This window comes from Plectrocnemia conspersa, unplaced genomic scaffold (assembly GCF_051122295.1).
Source record: "Plectrocnemia conspersa isolate PC_06_02 unplaced genomic scaffold, ASM5112229v1 ptg000010l, whole genome shotgun sequence".
Taxonomy (NCBI): domain Eukaryota; kingdom Metazoa; phylum Arthropoda; class Insecta; order Trichoptera; family Polycentropodidae; genus Plectrocnemia; species Plectrocnemia conspersa.
In genome coordinates, this window is record NW_028277174.1 from 2,882,806 (window position 1) to 2,908,210 (window position 25,405).

The 25,405-nt window shown below is 31.5% G+C and overlaps 1 protein-coding gene and 1 long non-coding RNA gene across 10 annotated transcripts in view; one reads left to right on the forward strand and one right to left on the reverse strand.

Moving 5' to 3' along the window:
* The window catches only part of sky (GTPase-activating protein skywalker), a 102,689-nt gene that overhangs the window by 9,152 nt on the left and 68,132 nt on the right, over positions 1-25,405 (reverse strand). For all 9 annotated transcript variants that reach the window (XM_088195603.1, XM_088195602.1, XM_088195601.1 and 6 more), the window contains 3 exons: positions 2,333-2,457; positions 1,897-2,040; positions 1,646-1,830 (listed from right to left, as the gene is read on the reverse strand). In XM_088195603.1, coding sequence (XP_088051729.1) covers positions 1,646-1,830; positions 1,897-2,040; positions 2,333-2,457 — 454 coding nt within the window. The remainder of the gene's footprint in view (positions 1-1,645; positions 1,831-1,896; positions 2,041-2,332; positions 2,458-25,405) is intronic.
* Positions 10,356-12,278, forward strand: LOC148230323 (uncharacterized). The gene is made up of 2 exons (XR_015811150.1): positions 10,356-11,299; positions 11,347-12,278. It is a non-coding gene; the product is annotated as an uncharacterized LOC148230323 (long non-coding RNA).

Genomic DNA, 25,405 nt, shown 5'->3' on the forward strand with positions numbered 1-25,405 from the left:
TTATATCCCATATAAATGACAATAAAAAGTTTAAAAATATATTTTTATTAAAATTTATATTATAAAACACTGATACTTATTTTTCTGGGATTTTTTAACTGATTACGATTTTTTCATATTTTTATTAGCCGAAATTTTGAAACAATATGGCAGATTAGGCTCACTACAGAACTCAGTCTAAATATTTACAAGATCTATTCAGAGATTATGTTTAAGACAATATTTTAAAACTACTAACTATTTTTTTTATGTCACGTCATGAGTTTCACTGCAGTGGATTTTGTTTCTTAGGAACTAAACGTAATTGTCAATCGCCAAGAATAAAATTCATTAGCCACTTTGCATGTTATATGCATTAAAAAAGGAAGTAGTGCAACTACAGGGATTTTTTTCTTTCAAATATCAATGTAGTTATAGTGTTTTTAAAATCTGTTATACCTCATATAAATGACAAAAAAATATTAAAAACATTTTTATTTAATTTATATTATAAAACACTGGCCTCTATAATTATTTATCTGATTTTTTAACCGATTACGATTTTTTTATATTTTTAATAGCAGTCATTTTGAAACGATATGACGAATCAGGCTTACTAAAGAACTTAACCTATATATTTACAAGGTATATTCAGAGATTATTTTTAAGACAATATTTTTAAACTATTTTTTTTTTTAAATCACGGCATAATTTTTTTAAATCATGGCAGTAGATTATTTTTCTTAAAAAATCTACATAATTGTCAATCGCCAAGAATAAAATTCATTAGCGACGTTGCATGTTATATGAATTTAAAGAAGGAAGTATTGCAACTACAGTCACTAAAAACATATGTTAAGAATTTAATATTGACCAATAAAACGTTATGAGACATCTTCATAAAATAGAGATAAAGATAAAGCTCAGTGTTTGGGTGCCCCATAATTTTTCACAGTATAATTTAATTTAAATAAACAAAACTCACCAGACATCACATTGTGACAGTAAAGAGAAATATGTTATGTATAATATAATATTATACAAAAAACAACCATAAAACGGCACCCTTTTCTAACTACAAACAAAGGTTATACTGAGTGTGTAGTGAGATATTAAAGGTGCAGTATTTCCCATAACAATAATGCCAAACATTTTACAAATATCTTGATTGACTTAAAATGGAATTAAAAATGCACTATTTCAATGAAAATTTTTTCTTTGCCAAACTAAAACCAAATAAATTTTATGGGATGAGATAAATTGACTAATAAGTGAGATATGATTATATCTAATAATACATGTAATACAACTGATTAAATAATCTTGTTGCTTTGAAATATTAATAATACAGTAACTTAAAAAGGACTAAGACCTATTTTTTGGATCGGCAAAATATAACTAAAAGAAACTAGCTACTATATCCATAAAATTATTTAAATATAAGTATTCATACAGAGGCAACATAATATTTAATCTCTCAATGAATGATAAGCTTTGTTCATACATGATATTATTTTATTTTATAATTCATAACTTCCATTATACTGATGAATCATATACATGAGAAACGTTATTCATGTTTAGCTCATAAACATTAGAATGCTTATTAAAACTATTTAACTACTTTTTGGTACTTAACAAGAATGAATACATTCATCAAAATAACCTTAATGCTCTGATGCTAAAAGCTGTCCGTAGCAATTTGGTCGGTGAGACGGGAATCGTTTTGCAGAATTTGTTCAAGGCGTTTTCGACACCGTTCTTTGTCAGCTCCTCGTTCCAATCCGAGCTCTGATTAGTTGAGAACTTATTAAACAGTATTATTATTGCCATCGCTACCCTATATAATACCTGAAAAAAAAAACAAATGTAATTAATTTTTAATATAAAACATTCTACTGTTTGTTGTTTACATACTTTGATTCCTTCATGAAAGAAGCAATCCATGACTCGGACGAGATGAGGAAACGGCAGACCGGCCAATATCCACCATTGCCAATCGGTGTAGAGGCGCTCCGCTCTCGTGCCGCACAATCGCCCCAATTGCACCCAAGCTGATTTCTGATCATCGCAAAAAAAACATATTAAATAAACTCATCATCAACACTGGTATGAAAATCTTAAAAGTGCAATAAAAAGGATCAATTGTAATGCACGTCTGTTACTCCAGCAAGTGTGCGAGTCTTTACTAAAAACATCAGTAGTTTAAAGCATTGTGGAACATAAATAACATAACAACCCAACATAATGAAGACTATGTAGATAAATGATCGTTCAATAAATTACAAGATAAAAAATATTGTTTGCATTTGAGTCACCCTCGTATAATTTGAGAATTACAATAGCTACTCACGCAATGTTTCTTCGCAATCTGCATCACAGTTTTCCACGTGACCTCGTACAAAAGCTTCGTTTGAGTGATGAACATCTTCTCCTTGGATGCCACCAAGCTCGCCATGCAGTGATAACATTCTTCCTCTGCGAATAAAGAAAAAAGAAGCCGTAAGAAAGTTGTCGTCGAAGAGATTCAGAGTAACGTCGGTCATTGGGTTAGCGATTCGATGATTTGGCCCAGTTCCAAATGTAATTATTCACTCTTGCGCTGTGTTGGGTTTGCTGGCAAACTCAAGCGTCACAAATCGATTAGCTGTGATCGATCATGGATAATAATGTTCAGTCACATTTTTTGCTTATAAACACGCTATAATAAATAATACAGATTATATTATTTTATCTCCAAACAAAGATAAGTCGGCGTCTTACCATTACCTAATTCATAAATCACATGATGATGATGATGATGATGATGACAATTACATTACATTAATTATAATATAATATTTTTGAGTAAAAATATAATGATAACAGTTTAACTTTTCATATCGTCGTTATAAAGATCTCTATTGCCAGTGGATTTTCTCATTACCCATGTGAAAATTAACTGGCTAGAGATTTTTCACTGTGGACCAAGAAATTTTATACGAAAGAAAGTGGAAATTCTCTACATTACAAGTGTTTTATAACATATTCGGTTGTATTATAAGAATGTTTTTAACTTTGATAATCAGTGTTTCACATCCTTTAAGGTCAATAGCATTGAAATAAGATCCTTAATTTGAATCCCACGCAAAGCCAAACATTCTCTCATGATTAAGAAAATCCAGAAAAGATTTCTGAGATAATTTAATATGAGCGAATTCGGTTATTATCCTTTTCTTTATCTCAGCGCCTTTTTATTAGGACCTTCAGGCTGTGATTCGCTGTATTTTCGTAAAAAGTTATACGTAGAAAAGACAATTTATAACAACAATAGGATAATGGAAAATAGAGCTTTAATCAGGAATTTAGCAATTGGAGGAAGAAATGGAAAACATCAATTTACCCATCAAATATCCGCCTAATATTTTTGTTCCAAATTCCATTTCACTAAATCAAATCCTTTTGTAAAGGAAAGAGAGTAAACAGGAACGACTTGATCATATAGTTGCCAATTAATAAAAAATAGAAAAGCTGAAAAATGGCTGTCATATTGAATGTAAATAAAACGCAAGTTTACAATTGATATTTTTAATAGTAAGCAATAAAAATAAACATTACTAGTTATAGTAAGAAAAACTTAACCTTTTGTAATATTTGAATTAGTAAAAAAGAAAACCAAGGTTTGAAAACTAATTATTACATATGTATCTAAAAATATAAAGTCATTTAAACATGCAAGTATGCTTCTTTAAACTTTTACGTGTAAAAAAATATTATAATGATTTATTTTGAAGGACTTGTAATTTAAAAAAAGGTGTTATGCATGTTGCTTCACACCGAGCAAATGAATTTCGAAAATAATGCATACATTAACTAGGCAATGTATGCAGTTACAGTACACATAAATAATTTATGAACAATGCAACTAGTTATCGTATGCACTCGCTGTTCAGTGTTTGTCAAATATTAAAAATTAAATAATTTATATGTTTATTAGGTATTTAAAACCAGTTATATAAGGTATATATTGTTGCCAATTTATATAATATTCCATTGAAACAGATTCGTTACAGAGAGTTATTCATGGGGTGTTCACTGTTCTGACCAACGCAATTTTTTTAATAGTTCTATGATTATGATGTTTATCAAATATGCTCGTCTTGATAATGTAATTAGCTCACGTACGAGATTTCCATCATTCACTAGTTAGAGCATATATTTTATATTATTTATATATATTTTTTTCATTAAATCTTCCATTGTAACCTGACAGGCGTAAGCCCAATGCGTTACAACGTTACAACTGAGTAAGTCAATCAGACATAATGAATACCTGCAAGTGAGTATTAACCACCAGACTATAAGTATGGGAATCTGTGATATCTATATTATTAATTATGTGCTATACAATTTATAATCAATATATGCCACGGCAGCTGTGGTCGGATTTTTTTAATAATAGTGCATTCTTTTATAAATAAAAATTCGAGTGCCGCTGCCGGGACTCGAACCCGTAACCTCAGAGTTACTAGTTATTACGTAACGGACTACGCTATTCCGTCCTTGATTATATATTATCTAGTGAACGTATATATGAAATGTAGCATTGTAAGCTTTAACTAAAACTCATGGATAGTATATACTTGGTCTAGTCATTGTATACTTTATCGAAATTTAACACTTTAGCTGTAACAATACAAAAAATATATACATAGAAGTTTCGAAATGTCTTTATATACACCCAAAAAAATTAACGTTAGATTTCCATTAAATACTACTACCCCGTTCACTTTAGAGATGCAGTGGCAAACTTTAAGTTTTGTAAAATATCCGTGTTTTACTACGATTAATTTAAATTTAAGTCTATAAATATTTGTTAAAATGATAGAATATATTAGAATGTGTCGGTGAAGTTATATTTAAAATGGCGTTTCTGTAAAATTATATCTAAATACATTTTCACCGATAGACTGATATTTCTACTAGCGAAAATATAATTAAGTGAAATTATACGCTGCTCTAAAATGGCGATTTGCTGTTTAAAAACTGACCTGACTTAATGAAAATTCTAAAAATAAACATTTTTAAACTTGCATTAGGTTAGCTTTGAGTTTGGTTTAATATTTTTTAAATATTGTAGTATTTTATTAAACATGTGATGTCATAGTTCTGATCAGGTGTAAATACAGTTTTACTGATACTGAGCAATGAGATTGTGAATCAATTTTTTGGTTAGTGAAATAATATTTATATTAGTGAAAAAATGTATACAACGAAAGTGATATAATTTTTAAATCTAACTAAATTTGTATTTATATAAATTAAAATATAATTCATGATCAAATCGTATTATTTATTATTTTGCCTCCACATAAAAATCAGACATGAAACTCGTTTTATTTTATGTAAATAACATTATTAAAAATAAAAATAATATAGGTAGACAATTTATGGGGGCCAAATATTAACAACCTGTGTTTAATACATTCTCATAGAACCAATCGGCTCTTCATCCACGCGAGCACCTGCAAATCTTGCACAAAAACAGGGCGATCAAAAATAATTTTCTGCGTATAATTAAATAAAACAAACTAGAGATTGACAAAAAATAAACCGATATTCTCACGCGAAATATGAAATGAAATTCATTATCAGTAAATCGGATCATGATAATTAAAATACTGGATTATAAATCTTACACCTAAAGGAGGCAAAATCGTGAAAAATTATGGCATTAACAAAACGGAGAACTTCCTTTATATAGCACGTCAAAAGCACTCTAAAAACACTTATTCACCGACTTACGGTATGTGAGATTAACCTAGTCTTAGGTTTAAGTATTTGGAGTTAAAAATATGTATTGTATTAATAAGAAAAACATCACGTAGCGTAAAAAAATCTTTGCTTATTTTACTAATCTATTTATATTATTTTTTATACTTATTTTACTAAACAATTTTATGACAAGTAAAAAGAACAACAAAAATTTTGTAAAAATAAGGCAATAAAATAGGATATCCACAATAATTTGACGCTAAGTTTAGAATACAAATTGTATAACTTTTAAAATATAGAAAAAAATAAGTTGAACTACTAACTAATTTAGTTTTATTTAAAAAATATTTTTTTCATTATGAGTTTATTGATAAGCAAACAAAAGTCTAGTTTCCCAGGAGTTCCTAGGATTTTTTTACCTCACTTCCTTCAAAAAAGTCGATACTCAAAATACTAGACCTGCCAGCGGTTGTTTTGCGCTACAAGTTCATAATTTCGCGATTTGCGTTAATCTAAATAGTTTTATTTATTGCTATTTTATCACACCGTTTGCAGGATTTTTCAGAATTCCACAAATCAATATAACTCTTGGAATACATAATGTTATTTAGTGAAATTTTATACTGCATTTTTAGACTCTTATGAAATATTGAAGTATAGCTGATTTAAAATTATGATAAACACACACAGATGCCTATGTTTGAAAGCGTCTTATTCTCAAAACTTGCGTTAATTGAATGTGACAACAAGGAAACAAGACACAAAAAGCCCTCGTTACGACCAGAAAAAATCGCATAAATAACACGAGTTTTGTTCTTACAGTAAATATTCTCCTTCATTAAGAGAATATTTCCTTGTTGCGAAACGGTCACGGATATAATAAATCACCGGATCCACAAGATTCCCGTTGCAATGCAATATGACCTTGGACAATGTCCATCAAGCGAATGTCTCAACGTTCTAAGAAGAGACTGCAGCGATTGCGGCATACTTGTGATTGGTCAGCAAGCGTTGCAGCACTGGATACTTAAGCCTGGACTCCGATGAGGAGAAGGAAGTCACAAGCAGTCACTCGAAGAGACTAGCAGACGCGCTCACATCCAGAGAGGAACTCATCCACACGAGCACCACCGTAGCAGAGAGAGAGAGAAACTTCCGCTGTACACTCACTGCCACGCCACCTCCCATGGACATAATCCCTCGCCAGCTTCTCCACCTCTTCTCGGAGAAGACATCTCGCCATTTATCGTATGTCACATATGTAAATAACGTAATAAAATTCTAACTCGATTCCACTAAACGTCTCACTGGCTACAAAGTAACACCCCTAGGGTTCTCAAACCTTGAAATATTTTAGTTAGAGCGAAATAAAATGAAAAAAAATAAGGTGTTTTCAGTTTTTTTTTATTAATTTATTTTTATTTTTTTGTGCTGCTCACACTCGGCAATGGAATATATGTATATTACGTGTATTTTTAAATATTTCAAATTTAGAATATTCTTATTTTATATATATACTATGCGGATAATCGTCCCTTTCGAATGCCTTTTCTATATCTAACATAACAATGTAGCGTAGTTAGGGATACCGCACGTACTAACACAATAAAAGACGCGATGTAAAGACCAGGAACGTTTGTAGCGATCAATGAAACTAAAAACCGAAACGCGTCTGCGGAGTTGCGGTTTTATACTCAGTGGGCTATAGGTAAAAATTGGCAACGCCAATTCAAATAGTCAATTGATCAAAGAACAAAGCCCAAACGTCCCGTCAAGCTGTCAAAGCGTTCAAAGGCGAATGCCTCCGTACGTATCCCGCCGAGGTGCGCCCAAAACTTTATTTACACGTTAATCAATTTAGAAATGGCCGAAAGCACGTGCTTCGCGCCCGGCCAAAAGTCCGAAATAAATACATTTGTGTTTTATATCGGCCGCGTGATGGCGGGCCGCGAGTGATTTCTGACCGTTGGCCAATTTTCGCGGCCCGCCTTTTGATTTATGGAAACTTTCCGCGTAAACAGACGATAGTACGGCGAATAAAAAAACAATAAATAAATAAATAATACTTCGGCACTTCAAAAGCACTGACTCTCGAGTTCTCTCAACGGAGACGATAGATATAAACATTGTTTGTGTAAACATTAAGCGAGTTTTTTCTATATGCAAATGCAATGCCAACTAAGTAATGGACGCTTTTAAGTGGCGATTCTCACAGATAAAACGATGTAAATAAGTATGTCAATCGTTGTTCTTATCATTGATAAGAACAACGATCTTGATTAAAGCAATCGAATGATTATGTAAAATTAAAACAATCCACTTTAACGTTCGATCTCTTCGATTTCAACAACAATTCAAGATAATCATAATTATATATTATTCTTATCAAATAAACACAGATGTCGTAAACCTTCCTACACGTACGTTTTTAAAGAAAATAAATTCAATATAACTTTTATGCAAAACGATAACATTGGCGACCTATGTTTTATTTTATTTTTTTATTTTTTTAGATTAAATTAAGACCATCGTGGCCTAACAGGTTACCCCAATGCGCCACGATGGTCGAAAACAAATTTTAAATTTATAAAACAAAAAAAAAACGTATATATACATAAATAGAACAATACTTAAAAATAATAAACATAACAAAAAATTATAAAATATCAAAATTAAATGAGACAAACTGGATCAGCTCCTTGTAGCTAACATTAAACAGGTCAATATGTAATGCAAGCGTATTAAGGAGCCGTATGGCCACAGCTATAGGCGAGTCGGCAAGTGCGGATGTCCTAGCCCTAACTGCCATCAAAAGAGGTCTCGATCGTGATTCTCGAAAATGTTCCGGAACCCAAAACTGGAATTCCTCGAGAATAGCTGGATTGTCGACAGCACCTTTTAGTAGTTTGAAAAAATGCTTAGCGACATACAGCTTTCTGCGAGAATTCAGCGAATCATATCTCAACGCCCCTAAAGGAAAGGCGCTGGGATATAAGTACGGATAATAACCAAATGTCCTTTTGTAAAGGTATCTTAAATACCTTTTTTGAATTTTTTCCACTAAAAGGGAATATTTGGCTATTCGGGGATTCCAAATTATAGATCCCGATTCAAGAATGCTACGAACTAAGGTGTCATAGAGGATGCGAATAACTGACGGATCGTCAAAGTGAAAGGCATTCCTCATAACAAAGCCGAGCATCTTGGAAGATTTATCACAGACGTCGTGTATGTGTAGAGAGAACCTCCATTTGCTCTCGAAAGTGATTCCGAGATCTTTAATGGAAGTTTCTCTAGTCAAAATGTTACCACCGAGATGGTAGAAATAAGCTGATGGCGAACGGGATCGAGAAAATGACACAGTATGGCACTTTCCGACACTAAAGGGCAGACGGTTAACGGAAGCCCATCTCCACAGAGAGTCTAAATCACTTTGTAGAGAGAAGGAGTCCGCAACAGATCGAATGCATTTATATAATTTTAAATCATCTGCGTACAGAAGAAAACTTGAATTTTTAATTGCTGTATTTATGTCATTAATAAATAACACAAAAAGCAGAGGTCCCAGATTGGATCCTTGAGGAACCCCCGAAGGGGTAAAATATTCCTTTGACAATCGGCCACCATAGGTTACAAACTGTCTACGATTGCTTAAATAACTCGAAAATAACCGAGTTAAATTATCTGAGCAACCGAGGTTCGACAATTTTTTTAATAATAACGTATGACAAACTTTGTCAAAGGCTTTCTCAAAATCTGTATACACGATGTCTACTTGAATTCCGGCATCGAGAGAAGTTGTCACCGTTTTGGTGAACGACAGAAGATTAGTAACAGTGGAACGGGCAGGACGAAACCCGTGCTGTTGGTCTAATAAAACTTGCTGAAAGTGATAAAGATATTTATGAATAATTATTTCAAATAATTTAGCAGGAGCTGACAACACAGCTACTGGTCTATAATTCTTTATATATAATTTGTCACCTTTTTTATGAATAGGGGTGACTTTTGTGCATTTCCATAGATCAGGAAATGATGATGTTTTGAGAATCAGATCATAAATACATTTTAGAGGAGCAGCGAGACTTACTTCGCAACCCTTCAAAATAAAATCGGGAATTAAATCAGGTCCAGAAGAACGCCCTGTCTTTAATTTATTAAATCCGTATTTAAGATCTGAGTGCTCAGTTTCTCTGATGGTCAGTACTGAAGACCAAGAACATGAAGAAGGAAGCGACTGAGCAGAAGGCGAAAAATATTCCTCGAAAACAGAACTATGTTGTCTACGCAAATTGAATACACGAATCCTTTCAGGGTTGTCATTATCAATAATTATTTATTAATTATGTCAATACAATACACACATATTGATAGTGTTAATGGAATGCTTATCGACGCTGTTAAAAACATATTTATAGGAAATTTACGATAAAGTTCTTTGTTATTCATAAAAAATACATTTGATTCTCATTGATAAAAAAAAAGCAGTAAAAAATAAATTCTGACGTACAAGGTCACATAAAAACACTACAGAGTTGTATCATTATGCAATATCGATAACCGAATATAAATAATAGTAAATGACTTAATATTTATAATAACATATTTTTGACCTCTTTATGTTTTTTTGATGATTTTTATTAGTCACAAGATCAGATGGATCTCGACTAAGTTCATTGGCCAACGGATTTTTAAGAAAAGTTACGGCAGTTAAAATGTCTTAAAAAATCGTTTTATTCCAAATGAAATGAAACGTATTTTTAGTTAATCTTTAGCATACATAATATTAAGCTTTTGAGTGATTGATGTTATATAAAAATATTGCGGATATAGCAGCCTGTGCTACAGCGCGTATTTGCTGCTAGTGTCAGAGAAATGACGCCACTAAAGCGTTCCCTAGTGATCATGTCGTATCACCAGAAGGCCTGCACCTTTCGGATACTGCGCCTTACAGTGGCAGTATTTTAAAAATATAAAGCATTCCTATCAATTTTATCACAAAATTTACAGTCATTACAGAGTCAATGACTAAATTCTTCGCATACATTTCTCAAAGTCTCGGATCGCGGATATTTTTTGGTTCAAACAAACATAATATAAACCCTGCTAGATTTACTTGGTGATTCTAGGTAAATGTACTGTTTAACTAATACTTTAATTTATTTCCGGTCGAACTGTAGTCATATTTTCATCCTTTAATAGTCCATCCCTGCTACAATCTAACGCCTCAATCAGCAGCTCGACATTCTGATACGGCAGGAGCTCCTCCTCCGCGATTAGTGGCAATGAATTCCACGTGCCACATTCAAGTCCAAAGCAGGTGTCGTCACGAACAATCAGAACACCTGGCCAGTTGGCCGTGACATTGAAACCGGTGCAAAACGTGCTTGCGCAGGCGTACACAAACCGATGCATAAAGAGTCAACGATCTCAGACACAATCAGAGGAAGAAAAGTTAAAAAATTACAGCACATGTTACGTCTGCATCGAGTACTCCCCACGCGCCTAAAATGGAAGTAGCGTCACTTCCGAATAGTATTATCTGCACAAATAAGTTTATTACCACGTGACGCCTGTCATGTTTTAGATATAGATTCATAATGATGCGTTAAGTACATGTTTAGGATAACACTAGTGTAAATTATCACGTGATCTTTCATACTCTTACCACTCAATAATATTGATAATAGAACCAAGAGTTTATAAAACTTACTTAATCTCAAACATGTCTTAAATTTTATTTTTAAAACTCTGAAATAATTAATTAGTATTTATCTGAATATCCTTTTCAGACATTCTATTGTGTTTACATCGCTACATTTCAGTAAATAAAGTTTGCCCTTAAATGAGATTCTAAATTTAGCAAACGTACCCTTCGGGAATCTCATTAGGTTTGGAGAGACTCGGATTAGTTAATGATATTGAGTTTGAATAAAAAATAATGTTCTAGGACAATATAATTTTACAGTACATTAAAATGTATAATTATATTATTGTTAAGACAATTTTTTGTTATTTAATTTTTGTGCAACAGTTGAGATCGTCACATATAATTTGTATATGTTATACTACTACGTGCGTACGTAGGTTAAAATCCGAATTTCCGAGGTATGCGAAGAGAGAAGCGGCGGCTTAAATTAAATTTAAATTTAAAAAAATTGAACAAAATATTAATAATCATGTCACATATGTTTAACAATGGCAGAAGCAAGATGATTCCTTTAAATTTACACCATCAACTTTATAGCTAAGATTAATTAATAGTCTATGTAAAAGTCTTTTCGCAAATATTTTAAAGTTAAAAGGCACGTCGATCAAAAAATTGTTGCCCTAATAACATTCGGTAGCAATGTTTTAATGCATAATTTATGCGATTCGACGCTGCAAAGTAACATAATTGGAATTCTAATTTGTATAATCAAAATATGTGGCGACATTCCACATAGTTCCAGAAATTCAGTGAGGAATTTATCATTATCGTATCGATAGACTTATTTTTGTTTGGTTATAAAAAATCAGATATAGTTAGCAATAAATCATGTGACGTATATATACTATATATAATATTTATATAAAGAAATTGTATTGTATTCGAATCCTAGTGCCATTTTGCAAGCATTGGAATATAATCCATTGCATTTTAAGTGAAACATTTTTTATGTTACTGAGGGGGTGGTGTCGACAATCCATCGATGCTTGTGATTTTCAGCTGCGGGCTATAGAATATCAAATTTTATGTATTTAAAAATACAAAATGTGTATATGTATGTCTAGAACTATGTTGTATAAAGGTCATCAAGACGCATTGGAGAAACTCGTCAAGTCATGATGAGTGTATAAGTAATTATTTAAATTAATGAAATTGACAAAAATGTTTTGATTGTTTATATCAGCACTAAAATATAGATTGCTACAGATCCACAAGATGAGCGACAGCAGCAAAAAGTTACCGTTACCGTCGAGGAAAGTTGCTTAAAAGCAACAATGTCAACACCCCCGCCGGCTTTACGTAACGTGAAATAACGTTAACGCTTGAGTAGTCATTAAAAAATCTCGCCACATTGGCAAGGATTCAGATCGATGCATATAATTGCAACGATCGCTGGCATATGGCCACGAAACGCAAGGACGGCCATCATCGGCCGGCGACAACGTTTGGAGGCTGGGAGAGAGATGCAGTAGCGTTTACGAACATCGTTAAACATGGAAGACCGATAAGAAACGCATAGTTCTAAAAACACGTCATGGTAGCGGATCAGAAGCGAACCACACATTTTAATTTTCGTTCCAATGTCACATATTTACTTTGGAAATTTTATTTGACAATTTCATAGCCCTTGCTATAAATTTATCTCGATGAGACTATATATTTTCATTGCAGAAAATGATATAATAACACCTTCAGAAGCAAATATACTAACCTATTTATAACAATACGTTAATTAGAATGTGTTGGAACAAGAATATATCATGCATCGTTTGTTGCTGCTCAAAATTTCGTTGCTGAACGAGTGATAATCCACACAAGAGCATGATGTGACTAAAGATGAACCTCTTTCGCTTTTGATACAGCTGGTTGTTTAGTTAATATTATATATCCCATAAATCCTTTAATGTTTCTAACCACAATTGTATTTCTTACTCTACAAACTCAAAAATTAACTATATTTTCAAAAATCAAAAACTAAAACTATAGATAATTTTACAACCTCAATTATGTCAAGTTGGGTTTGAACACCAAGCGGACATTTCACATTTGTCAATTTTAGTTTCAACGACAGGGCAAAATGTTTCACTGATATTAACCAGTGAAATTATAAATCAATAGTTTCATACATATTCACTGGCCTAGTTAGTAGAATTATATTTCTACTAGTGTAAATATAGTTTATGATCTTTAACAAAAGCCTAGTATTAACATTGTAAAGTCCAATGAATAGTAACGTATTATGTATCTTTTGTTGACATCAGGAAAGGGACCACAATGGTTTCACTTATAAAGACACCCGGAAGAAATATTTATACTTCGTCAGAAGGGTTGTACATTAAGCTCCTCAGACCCAGTGCACATTGCAACGTAATTAATAACTTTATTGCTTGATTTTGAATCTATTTTAGATTTATTTTCACCGGGATATTTTGTACATCACAGTGTGCACCATATTATTTAAAAATACAAAAAAAATATTTTTCATGCCATTAAAAATAATTAACAAAAAAATGTTCATGCCTAATATACTTCCTATATTTTGAAGCCATTTTAAATGACATTTTAAAGATGGTGCTCGCATCCCTACCGATATTTTAAATGTGCTCTAGGGTACAAAAAGGTTGGGTTCACCTGTCATAGAGAATAAAATTCGATGCATTTGATGTGTGGTATAGAGGTTCGTTATGTTTATATTAAAATTGAAGAGGAATAGAATAAAAACACACAGTAAACTAGGCCGAAATACTGCTAGTTCTTTATTACTGTCACCAGTGAGTATCACAAATATTTTATAGTAAGAAGAATTAAGAGCATTTGACACAGTCAACAGTTGTTTTTTGAGCATGTCAGATCAGTACGCGTCCTTCGTCTAAAAATAAATGCTCTTTTATAAAATAGCTCTAACAATGATCGATATGCATAATACATGCTCCACCGTCGCCGATCTTGAATATGCCCAATTCGCCGTCTGGCCGTTTCATGAATTTTTCACGGTCCGGTTACTTCGCTTTTCGCGTCTAAATCCGACGCTTTGTAAAGGACCCGCTTTTCTTGTTGACATTTTACGAATTTGCAGCAAAAAAATAAAATAAAAATCTAAATTTTCAGCATTTTCACGTTCGCGCCCAAGGGCTATTGTCGCTTTCCCCACACCGCCTTCTATTACGTGTTATCTCGAATTTTCCCTCTCTCTCTCTTTCTGTCATCTGACGAAACTGTTAAAAAAGAAATGTGACGAACAAAGGAGTCCTTTGTGCGTGTTACTCAGTATGAATGTTGCTTTGTTTTATATTAAAAAATAATCGTCAGCGATTTCTTCTTGTTCGTTTTTTATTGTATTATTATTTTTTTATTAAAACTGCAGCTGTATCGCATTTTTGTATATTTTTTGTAATATATTTTTGTGTCATTTAACAACACTACAATTTAGAATCTAGATAACAAAAAATACTACATGATTTATGCAATATATATTTAGACAATGAACTGACTAAAGCCTTTTTTTAAATGACTTCAGCAGGCCTATTTAGATAAAGAATTCTACTAATGAGAAAAGAAATTGATCTTCAAATAGCCATACTCGTTGTTTCGGCAAAAAGCCGTATAATATATGTTTATTAGTATTAATAAGAAATAATGCGTTAAAGAGAAGTAAAAAAATCGATTTAAAATATAATATTATAAATTTGTTTAACCCTTTGAGCGGTATCGCCGTACCTGTACGGCGGTCGATATTTATGTTTTGAAGTACCCTAGATAGTCATATATTACCACATAAAACTAAAGAAATAATAAATAAAAAACAGTTTTTTTATTTGATTTAATGTAAATGATGTATTTTATAGAAAATAGTACGAAATAAATAAACATAACAAATAAAATTTTATATTCATTTTATAAAAAAATATTAAGAGCCTCTGAATTGATATAAAAAAATGCACAAAGCCGAATAATATATGAAAAAATATGTAAAATAAATTAACGAAATTTAATAATTGAAGTGTTAAAATAAATTATTAGCTCATACTAATACAAAAAAGTGGCTAAATAAATCAAAACAATAATACGTTGAGAGTAACGCTTGTTTTTATAATTTTTTATAAATGAAATATAAAATATTAATTAATAAATTACAACACAAATAAATATGAATAAATACGTAAAATTAATTCACTCCCATTTGTATACTAACAAATTAACAAATGTGTATAAATTAACTCACTACTCAAAGGGTTAAGTAAAAAAAGGCAAATTTTTTATAAAAATCGTTACAAAAAACATTTTAATCATTGTTTTATACGTATTAATATTAATGTGTGTAGTTATATTTCATGACAATCTCAAAATCAGAGTATAATTTCACATATAAATAAAAAAAGTCCTTGTGGCAATAAATTACAATAAAATTTATTAGCAGTGAAAACAATTATTAAAACATACTTCACCGCTAAGCAAATATAAAAACAAAAGAAACAAAGAAACAAAGTTTTCTCGTCCACTAAATATAATAAACGCTATTGGGTATTCATGCGGACGTCAATTAAACGGTATCCATTAACAGTTTCAAAGCACTTATACTATAAAGCTAATAAAATATTGTGCACTTATTCTTTGTTATTAATATTACTGCTACATATCAAACACATGGTATTATTCTCAGGACCACGCACATACTTCGCGACGAAATTAGTCGCAACTTACTAAAAACATCTGTTATATATTTTTTTATTTCTAAAAACTCGTTAATCTATTTATTGTAAAACAGTTCAAAATGTTGTTCAAAGAAACGTCGTTATCTTGTTTGGCGAATGGTCGCCACAAATCAATCAAACGCATACTAATAAGAAACCCAACATCAATTTTGTTTATAAACTAATAATTATTATTTTGTTGACATATATAGCACATTTAATTGCGCAAATGGCTTGCTTATGCTTTAAACTTTCTAGGAACGATTTTTTATTCTCGTCGATGTAAAACAAACGATTGCGTTCTGATCAGATATCTATTAAGCAATATTATGTTGTAACGTAACAGGCGTAAGCCCAATGCGTTACAACAGGGTAATCGGATATAATAAACATCTAAAAGTAGGTAGCACATATAATTAATTATAAATTATTATGTGTATTATAATTTATGATCAATAAATGCTACTTTTCAGCTGGGGCTGTTTTTTTTTTTAAATAGCGCATTTTTATAATACAAAATTGAGTCTGCTGCGGAGACCCGAACCTGTGATCTCTTAGTTACTAGTCTAGACCTTACGGACTATGCTATCTTGAAATTTTTAGAAAATTTAATTTAGTACATAAATAAAAGTCAGGAACAGTGAAGGCCAAAGATGCACAATATGAATTTTTCACTTTTAAAAATCTGAGTCAAATTGGTATAATAGATCTTCTGGATTGTAAACCAGCAATTTTATAATCAATGTAATATACATCTGTATATATATATTCAATAAAATAATTCGGTAAGAACATCTCATGCTTGTTAAAAATATCATATTTTAAAAACTCTTCGCGTACGTGACAATCTCGAATCTTTTCGATCGCACACCACGCGTTTGTTTGTTTCTCTTTTTTGACATGCAAATACGACCCGACGTGTACATTGTTCGTCAGCGTCGAGGGTTTCACATAGTAAACTTCGAATTCGCAACAGAGACGTGAGCTACATTTTTGCCACATCGCCTGTTTTTGTTTTCCTCGTAGCAGTTTTTAATTTTTGGCCTTTGGAGCGTATCTAATGTGGAGAGCGCGGTGCGTGAACGGTACACGAAGTGGAAAATCCGCGTGAAAAGCGAGGAAAATCGCCTCGAGAGGCACGTTGCATTTTTAACATCTGGCGATGCAGACTATCTATTGATTATTTCAGCTGGGAAAATCCCATGATTAGCCGTCGGCCATTTTGCGTAACCACCCCCGAGGAAAAGCTATAATTTCCTTTTAAAACCTTCGCAGGATTATTGTATTGGCGTGTGTCACGAAAGCTCGTCTAATAGTTATGCGTCATTTAAAAGCCCAGTCGTGAATTGTATGATGAAAAACTACTGTATTTATTTAATCCATGAACAGTTACCTAACGGAGTACGCTATTCCGATGCTTACATAATATAAGAAGAACTAAACAATGAGTTATTTCAATTTTTCAGACAGCTTTATGGCACTGACATTACAAACAGGCAACATGTAATAAAATGGTGTGATTAATTTAAGTAGGAAGAAATGGTGTTCATGAGAAATATGTAAGAGAACGTTTAACGATCGATGAAGTCTCTAGAACTATTTGTTAAGAACATTAGACTAACTGAAAATTTGCGCGCCATTCGTACCGAAAAAAAGGAGGCGCAACCTTTGGACTAACCAAATGCATTGTCAGCCTTAGGTGACTGGTTGAAACTATTAATAACCAAGTATTGTAAAGTCAATTTTATTGAAAAATTGGTTGAAGATATAAATAACTAATTATTGTAAAGTTAATTTTAAAATCATATACTTTTTTCATTTTTAACCCTGGAAGGTTTATATTAGTTTGTTTCTGATTGGGATCGGACAACATATACTATCAAGAAACTCAAGCTTTCGAATTTAATATATGGCTTTAGTAAGTTGAAGCGTTGCTGCTCCTCTAAAGCGCATCGTTACCGTATAACGAAAAATGAAATTCGCTAAAAGATAGCATCATATTCGTCCAAAAATTAAAATTCCAATATCATGACAAATATTATCTCTCGGAGAGTCGTCATTCCATTATCTGAAAATGTACAGAATGCACCCTGATTTATAATGAGGTAATTATCCACATATATAATTATTTATTTAAATACATTTGCAGGGAGCAACAAAAATACATAACAATTAGATAAACGTATATACAATAATGGCTAAAATTGAACCTTATTTTTCCACGGCCTAAAATGTTTAACAAAAACAGAATGAGAATATCTGATTCTACTTTAAATTGTGTTTTTAAAATATTATTTTAAGAATAATATGTAAAAAATGTATCTAATATTAATTCATACATATATTAATATTAAAATATAAACGTTTTACAATTTTCCAGTTGTTTTATATTTAAAAAACATACTATGATAATAATATAAAAACGATAACGGTAAATATATTTCATATATAAAAATATCTATTACAAACATTTTTTTATATGAATAAAAAAAAATTCGATTTTCTCTTCACTTCACTTCTCAAATATTGATGACAAAATTTGAGAAGTGAAATGAAGAGAAAATCGAAAAATTAGAATGCATTAGTTATTTAAGAGATCTCCGACAACTCATGAATTAGATTAGTTCACTCCTTCTGGAGTTCCGCAGGGTTTCGATCTGAGACCAATTTTTTGTATTTATTGATGCCAGGCAGAATACAAGAATTTAATTTAATTTTTAAATAAAGGTGAAATTACGTCAAAATAATTTTGTTAAGATGTTATAAAAGTGTTTTATTTATCTAATTTTTAAATGTCCTCGATATTGCTTTCTATGAATAGAACCAAAAAAAGTTCACGCGCACGTGTTGAGTTAAAGACTCGCCATTATGCATTTGCTAGGACGACGAAAAAAATACACTACTTTCAATTGGCCACAACTGTATATTTTTAATAAAATTCCTGTCCTCTATAATCGTCCTTCAACGTATCAACGCCCATAGCCCAGGATTGCGTTAAGTGTTTACGTTGCACAGATAAGACTACCGCATTCGTGTGTGTATGTCTATCATGTCATAAGTGGATAAATATGGTGTAGGACATTATCTTGTGGAAGTACGTCTCTCGCATGGTCGGTGATAAGGCACGTGATCCAATTCAAACACACGCCCACTCGAGAATTTTATTAATACCGGCAATTGAGAGCGCAAATCCTAGGAGCTACTACTACTACCTAGCATTTCATAGCCAGGAACGACTAGGGCTTTCAATATCGATCTATTGTAGTGTATTTTATTTAACATGCCAAACCTCAAGCAGCTAAATAATTTTCTACGTTTTATCAATGAACATATACTTCGATATCAAAGTCCTCAGCGTGCTAGCTCTTAGATTTGGATTGAAAAATTTGTAATTGAATTAATCCCCCGGATGGTAGCGGGAAGCGGATTAATGGGATTCGGCTGTGATCGTATTTCGATCCAGGGTCGGCTCTGGGAATTGCCAGGCTGCCATATGCGTGTTGCGCTTGTTTTTTTTTTAGTAATAATTTGATAGAAAAGCTTTTACTTTGGCGTCTCGCCGGGAAGCGGCGAGCGCGCCGGAAATTGCCGTAATTGCATCAAGCGTCCATTAAAGCAGGACTTTTTGCGGACCGGACGGTGATTAGGTGTGTAATTGAGTGTATGTACGTAAGAGGCGGTTCTCAAAGTGTGGGTGTCATTATTTTAAAAAGTAAAATTACATGTTTTCCGTGGGTGCGTCCACTATATAAATATTTAAATATTCTTTAATGAAATTTGAAAAAAAAAATTTTCAGCTTGAGGAACACAAGTAGTCGTTTTTCTCTCAATATACCCGAGTGACTAGTATGCCTTTTTATGTTGTTTAAAAATGCAAGATAATGAACTTTTCTTAACAAAAAAAAATTTTACGGCTTCAAAAAACATATGTGAATAAAATATCGGTAGTGTCTACTATGACCGAAATTCGCAGAATTCGTTTGCTGAACGAAATAAAATCATGGAAGGGCCCATAATTTATTATCGCTTAACGCGGGGAACGTCTTAGTGGACACTGGTCTAAGTATGCGTTAATAAGCTGTGTATGTACACGACCGCGAAGTATCGCTGCGTGCGCATTGATACATTACCATTGGTATATATTATTTGAATAATGTAATATGTAATTTCACTGCTAGATAAAAATATTTTTTAAATTATTAATATATTATTATATTCAAGCGCGAGTAAAATAGTAGCTAGAACGAAAAATTGTTTAAGTTTTAAAAGTGCTTAGCGCTGGTTTAACGCTTATCTCAACAGGTGTGCGTCGCAAATTATTGTGCAGTTCGAGTTAATAGATTTTATTTCAATCAGTTCAATAATTCGATCACAATTAAAATATTTTTAGTTATTTAATTTATATGCATGTATATAGAATTCGTTTCAAACAAAATTACAATAAAATCGATAAAATTATGTATTTAAAATATTCCATCAAATTTTCTAAGGTAATTTAATCCAATCTGGTGCTGAAATTACATCTCTGATCAAAAAGTATGTAATAATAAATTAAGCACTTTCTTATTAACGCCCTCACTGATTGTGTTATGGATATTTTATGAAATGTAAAAATAAATATTGATTAATTAAAGTAATTATTAATAACCAATATTTTTAATTAAATAATAGTTTACAGACAATTAATTGATTTTTGCACTAATTGGTTAAATAAGTTAATATCGGTAAAAACAGAGAAAAAGATTTCGAAAATATTTAATGTTGAAAACTATGAATAATTGAGAACCCTAGTACGTAGGCTTCGTGCTTGAACTTTGAATTCTGGGAATCGAGCTAGACCAGTGGATGCGAAGAGAGAAGCAGCAGCTTTTGCTATGAAGTCAAATCGGCATCATTTTATTTGTAGTTCACGTATCTTTAAGTCCGGTGAAGAAGTTTAAGCGTGCACATTAGTAGAATAAGTCTTTGAGAAAGTCTCGGAGGAGTTTTCAAACGAAGTGTTTTTTGTCTGTTCTTTTTCGGTAGAACGACCAATTATAGAAGATTGGCAATTTTTTAACAAATTGATGTTGGCCACTAAAGCAAATTACAAAAGGTTGTTTTGAGGGCAATCTTTTCTCTAGGCGACGGATATATTTCTCTTTGATATATTATGACGCGTAGTTTGCAAAGTTAAAAGGTTTTAAAAGGTTTTTCAAAGTGATGTCCCACTTTTTCTTATGTGGTTAAAATGCTTTATCACAAGCCGAACTAACATTTCTAATGTTTAAATAGCATTAGTTAATCACTCCAATTGTGAATACAAGAGTGGTACAAATTTTGATGCAACGATTATGATACCGATAAAACTGAATTGTTTTTGAGACAAATAATGACATTTAAAAGGGTTTTTCTCCGATTATAAATCATAAAAAAATAGACCATAAAAGTTAAAATCAATCAATTTTTTTATGTAACGTAAAACTAATTCTTCTACACTACAAAGCGAGACAACATTAGTTAAAATATATTTTCGCTAGTAAAAATGTATTTCATTGAATCGTCAGTGATAATAAAAATTCATTGTACCACATATTATTATTATCGTATCAAAAGTAGAATAAGTTTTCAGAAATTAATCACGCACGTGACATTAATAATTCGGAATGTAGTTATCAAGTTTGATTGGATTATATATTATATATTGAATCTTGCACTTGAAACACTAACAAGATTTCACCTACCAGATAAGATTATAACTCTGTCAAATGCATTATTAACACTAGTTCTGGTTCTACTTATCGATCGAACGCTCCAGTCCCTCGGCTCGAGGGTTTCCCCCGGATCGATATTTCCCCGTGTCTACCCTGGCTCCCGGTCCTGACCCAATGGAAAAACAGGAGCCACAACCCCTCGCGTCCGACCCTGACCCACGGACTCATAAAATCCCCGTGCGCCCCCTGTTGCCAGGGGTTGTTTATTGCCCGAAAACTTGTACCTTTCGACTGAGGACTTTCGCGGTATCGACCATCACCAAAAAGTCTTTCTGTATCCGAGGACTTTTCAGTTCAAATTCAGCCTTTTTTAGATGCGAATAATTAATTCTATACTCCATTTGAATAATCTCAATTTGTATGCAGATTAAAATCTGCGATTCCGCGACGCGCTATGCATTATGTATGTGTTCGTCGTTGAGATTACGCCGGAGTGAGTCGATTTTGATTAATTAAGCGACGCCTAAAGTTGACGCTGAGTTTGATAAAGAATAATTATGAATATAGATGATCTACACAGCCGAAATGTAAATTTTCAAGTGTGGCACAAAAAGCCATACAGAAGAAAATGCTTAACAACGCAAAAGATAAATTTTGCAAATGAACATTGTTGATCTTAAAGAAAAGATAGCGAACGCACGAAAACAGTTTGTGTTAAAATAGATAAATGGTATTATTTCTCATAAGGAAGAAAGAAGCATAATAATGATTCAAGGAACTCTGGTTTTTTCATTCAAAAATTAAATAAAAAAAAAAATTCTCACTGCGCGATCAAGTGAACACATTCAATACCACGACTATGCGATAACTGTGGCAAAAGTTTTTTAAATAATAACAAAGAGTAAACAGTTACTGTGGATCTTGTACCAATACAATAAAAAATTGTGTTCAAAAAATGGTTAGAGTTACTGCCCTAACATAAAGAGATCGAGATAATTTAAGAGGCAAATATTAGCGGCAATACTTCAAAAGATCTTAATTAAGGATTATTGACTGTGCGCTGAAATCTATTTTAGTGAATAATATTATTAAAAATATTAGTGACATCTTTAGCTAAAATAGTTTAGTTTATACGCATTTTAACGATTTTTTAACAGTATTCAATGTGTTTAAATAATCTACAATGATGTAAAAATCAATGAAATCAATTACTTGTTACAAGAAATCGTGTCAGTTGTAGCATGTCGATTTTACTCAATTGAATAAATATAAGAAATAATATATACTATAATTATTATTTCTTAATATTTATATATTTTAAATCTGACCATCATAATTCGACAGGTTTTTCCAATGCGCCATGATAGCTATTATACATTATTTTATTTCCATTTTGTTAACGAGCATAAATTAATTTGATCCAAATAAATAAAAATATATTATTTTTATTTAAATTAATTAACAACATTTCATTTAATTAAATTACTTAATTGTAACAATTATGAATAAATGAATATAAATAATTTAAATTGATACAATTTATATTTATTTAATTAAATAATAAAATAGTATTATGTATGTGAGGCAATCACACGGACAAAATAAAGCAAAATTTAAGGAGCAAAGATAAGGGGTGGCTCATCTCGATGAGTCATATAAACCTCCGAAGTTTATGTTTCCAAAACCTTTCCCTTTTGCGAAATGACAAGCAGCTAGATTTATTCTTTATAATATTCGAATACGACATATTATAATATATTAGCTGGTTTTAAGCTGTTCTTAAATAATGATTTATATTTGTAGTAAAATATTATGCAAATTTTAAGCTTTTAAACTCTAAAAACACAGTTGTGTATTATTTACATCGACCTCTAATAAACTTTTCTCGCAAAATATAATAATAAATATTCTTATAATAAAGGAAAGCGAGTAACTTTGAAAAGGCATAATTAACTTTTTTGTTAGACTATGCCAAAGTTGGGACATTTGTATTTTAATTTACATTTTGAAGCGAAGAAGAGTTAAAATTATTTTGAAATGTTAAATTTGATAAAGTATCTTGAAAAAGTTGTATTTTAACGCTCATGTAATCGATATTCGAATAAAGTATCTACGATTTTAAAGTTAATGCCTAGCTATTATATAAAATAATCTTGATATTATAACAGGTAGAATAAATTCTGAAGACTCCAACCTGAATATATTCGCTATTGTTTAACTATTCGTAAAGAATGAGTTTATATTTGCAGTGAAATACTAAAAAAAATATAAAAACACCGAAATATGACCAACTCTACAAATGTAGTTTTTTTTATCATGATGTATCACTGCATTATATACAATTTAATAATGTTTTTTGGCAGTTGCTGACAAACAAATTTATAAATAATAACACTTATTTTCAAGTTAATCTTGTGAAGCTATAGAATTTTTTTTTTTTTAGCAAAATTTATCTGAAGAAAAAACACTTTATACGGTACGAAATTCCAGAAAATACTTATAATTCCGAGTTAATATTGTGCAGCTGTGGATTTTCTTAATGGCTGGTATTGACTTTAATATCTCGTTTTGCCAAATTTATCTACAGAAAAAGCACTTTTTAATGTACGAAATTACATTAATTACTCACAATTCTGAGTTAATATTGTGCAACTGTGGACTTTCTCAATGGCTGGTATTGACTTTTTGTATCCCTTTTAAATCAATACAAATAGTAATTTATAATATTACAATATTTTTTTAGTATACCAAGTTGTATTTTTATCAGAGGCACGAATAATTAAAATTAAATATTAAAATAATTAATGCTCTATTATTTAAAATATAAATAAATAGTCGGTAACTTATTAGTTTTTTTTTACCATTCGAAGTAAATGATAAAATTTAAATATTTTATCATTTACTATTCGATAGGAAACATAAGCAACAAAGAAAGCCTAAGCTCTCAGGCTTGATCGTTCGAACTACATGGACATACACGAAGGCTAGCCGGTCCTTTAAAACACACAGGGAGCCCGCGAAAATACACCTACAGAAGGCCTGTGCTTCTCGAATACTGCGCCCTCCAGTTACTGCACTTGAAAGCAATTATATTTTTATATAATGTAACGCTTTAATCTATAATATGATTTCATTCATAAGATCCAGAAATATGTATGCAGATAATAATTTAAAAACGGCAACTTAGTATTAAAATATAGATTCACTAACACACAAATATTAAAGTATAAACAATAAATTTATTTTAAAAAAATACGAGGGTGGCTAAAATCCTGTGAAGCAGCTGAAGAATAAGCATATCATATTAATTATTATTATTATTTTACATTTATGTTGAAACGTGAGCGGCGTAAGCCAGATGCGATACAACATGATAAATCTGTATCAACTGTGTAAATTAATCAGACATAATGAATACCCGAAAGTAAGTATTAACTACCAGACTTTTCAGTCTTGGAATCGATGACATCTATATAATTTAAAATTAATAAATGTCATAGAACATTTTAAAAAATAAAAATTCGAGTCTGCTGCTGTGATTCGAACCCGCGGCCACTGGGTTACAAGTCTAGACATTA